Source organism: Rhagoletis zephyria, unplaced genomic scaffold, assembly GCF_001687245.7.
Source record: "Rhagoletis zephyria isolate East Lansing unplaced genomic scaffold, Rhagoletis_zephyria_1.1 Rzeph_scaffold_01453, whole genome shotgun sequence".
Taxonomy (NCBI): Eukaryota; Metazoa; Arthropoda; class Insecta; order Diptera; family Tephritidae; genus Rhagoletis; species Rhagoletis zephyria.
In genome coordinates, this window is record NW_016158537.1 from 108,991 (window position 1) to 111,743 (window position 2,753).

Below are 2,753 nucleotides of genomic sequence, written 5' to 3' on the forward strand. Positions count from 1 at the left end.
CGTACCCACTTGCAGTAGCAAACACATTTGCATGTCATACATATGTAAATAAGATTGGGAAAAAACAACTTCGGCCGATATGTTTCATGTATGCACGTATGCATGTAGCGCAGGCACAGTGGTACAAAACTGTAACCACTTTGTATAAATATAAAAAAAAAAATCATTTGCTCCAACAGCGACCCTAAAGTAGTCTTAAGAAACACTTTTTAGTGAGCGCAGTGAGTGACTTGCAGTAGCAAACACATTTAGTCCTATCATAGAATCCATCGTAGAAAATCTACGAATTCGGATGTCCGCTACGAATACGAAAAAATTGCTATCACTGAATCCGAGTGAACTCGAAAACAGTGCTGCCAAATTAAAATTTCGAAGTACGAAGTTTCGCAATCAGCTGGCTGAAAGTAAACAAATAAATTTAATCGTGCAATATTTTTGATTTTGGACATTTTTATAAAATTATCAATAAAAAAAATGGATTCACTGGCGAGTGCAATCATGCTGATGGTAGAGGAAAGTGAATTAAGCAGGTCCGCTATTAAAATTCAGAGAAAAACTTTGAGGGACGCAAGTAATCCTCTCGAAATGCAAGAAGTAATGTAAGTGTAGTGTGTTCATGATTACTTTATTTCTAACTGCACTTTAATGCAGGTTCATAAAAAATTTTCGCTTAAACAAGCCGCATTTACGTACGTCCTAAGTGCTTTGGAAGAGAAAGCAGCTCCTTGCTCGTCATCCATAAGCCAAGTTCATCGGCTATCTTCTGTTTTAAGATTTCTCACGGAGGGAGGCTATCAGCATGGAGTGGGCAAGGATTATGACATACCGATGGCTCAGTCCACATTTTGCTGCGTTTTAAAAGACGTATTGGCGTTGTTACAAACTCATATTTGCCCACATTGAAAAAACCTTAACTTAAGTCATGACGAAAAACGGCAAGCAAAGATGGACTTTTACCAAAAAACAGGATTTCCTGGAGTAGTGTTGTGTGTGGACGGGACTCATATTAAAATAATTTCTCCCACTGAAGACAAATTCCTGTATCATAACCGAAAAGGCTACTACAGCATCAATGCCATGATAGTAAGTTTGATAGACCAGTTATGCATCAAGGTTTAATTAAATTATTTGCAGATTTGCGATAACAAAATGAAAATCCGCTTTGTGAATGCGCAGTACCCAGGAAGCAATCGCGATTCCCATATAATGAACGTCAGCAATGCGAGATGTTTCTTTGAGAGGAACTACTTAAATGGTGAACGTAACACCTGGATTTTGGGTAGGTAAACAAAATTTAAGTGAAAATTTATAAAAATCGTTTTTCCACGTTCAGGGGATGCTGGATACTCCTTGGAACCATGGTTGATGACACCTTTCCGTTCACCTCCGCCTGGTAGCTCCGAAAGCCATTACAACAAGATACACGCCAAAGGCCATTGACACGTCAGCAACAGCTTCAGCATTTTCTCCGCCCACTGGCTCAGGTAATCCAACGCTCACCGTGTTTTTTATGCCATGCGTGCTCGTCTCTAAAGCAGTGAACCGGATTACTTTTTCTTCCATTTCATTAAAACTATGTTGCCTGTTTCGACCACCACCAGTTGCCAACTGTTCTCTTTTGTTGTCCCCAAGTTTTCTTTTAATATATGCCTTCCATTCTAACCATACCTGAAGAAAAGTATATTTAGTTAGCAAACAATGCATGCATTAAAAATGTAGTTTTGCTGAGTTGCCCCAGTACTCCCGTACCAGACTTTTAGGCAGCGAAGCGTACTGGAAGTCGTATGATGCGTCCACGTCGTGTTACTTTTATTGTCAACGATGATTTCGCAGCACTGTCGGTAGTTGGATCTAGGTCTGCAGTTTCAGTTGTTACTTCTGGTTGAATAGTATGAGGTGTTTTGAGGCTGGTTTGAGGCGATTTATGAATACGTTTACTGCTCTGTTGCATATTTGTATCTTGTAACTTTTGGGGTTGCGTTCTTCAATTTTAAACGGTCCATCGTATGGTGGTGTAAGCGATGGTTTAGCGGTGTCGTTTCGGATGAAGTCGTGAGTTGCATCGTTCAACGCAGGGTTTACAAACACCTCTCTCTTCGTATGATGCGCTGTATCGGTAGGTTTAACTTTATGCATGGTGTTAATCAGTTGTTGAACAAATTCCGAAGGGGAGGAGTGTTCAGCTGGCTCGAACATCTCGCCTGGAAGACTGAGAGTTGTACCGTAGACGAATTGCGCGGGAGTGGCATCTACATCAGCCTTATGAGCCGATCGCAAACCCAGGAGTATGACTGGAAGTTCGCGAGACCAACTTATTGGGCTTGGCGTACACATAATTGCTGCCTTCAAGGTGCGGTGGAACGTCTCTATAATTCCGTTTGCCTGTGGATGGTACGCTGTCGTACGAAGGTGTGTGATGCCCAAAACACGTTATAGTTCATTTAAGAGTAGAGGTTCATACTGCCTCTNCTCTGTTGCATATTTGTATCTTGTAACTTTTGGGGTTGCGTTCTTCAATTTTAAACGGTCCATCGTATGGTGGTGTAAGCGATGGTTTAGCGGTGTCGTTTCGGATGAAGTCGTGAGTTGCATCGTTCAACGCAGGGTTTACAAACACCTCTCTCTTCGTATGATGGGCTGTATCGGTAGGTTTACCTTTANACAAACACCTCTCTCTTCGTATGATGCGCTGTATCGGTAGGTTTAACTTTATGCATGGTGTTAATCAATTGTTGAACAAATTCCGAAGGGGA

General features: G+C 41.4%; 1 protein-coding gene across 1 annotated transcript; it reads right to left on the reverse strand.

Annotated features, from left to right (window-relative positions):
• Window positions 1-1,181: 1,181 nt before the first annotated feature.
• Window positions 1,182-2,422, reverse strand: LOC108364065 (uncharacterized). Its single transcript, XM_017617626.1, has 2 exons — window positions 1,750-2,422; window positions 1,182-1,668 (listed from the first exon to the last, which is right to left on the reverse strand). Exon 1 carries the CDS (start codon window positions 2,332-2,334, stop codon window positions 1,873-1,875), a length of 462 nt encoding a protein of 153 aa, XP_017473115.1. The 5' UTR covers window positions 2,335-2,422; the 3' UTR covers window positions 1,182-1,668; window positions 1,750-1,872.
• Window positions 2,423-2,753: the final 331 nt, after the last annotated feature.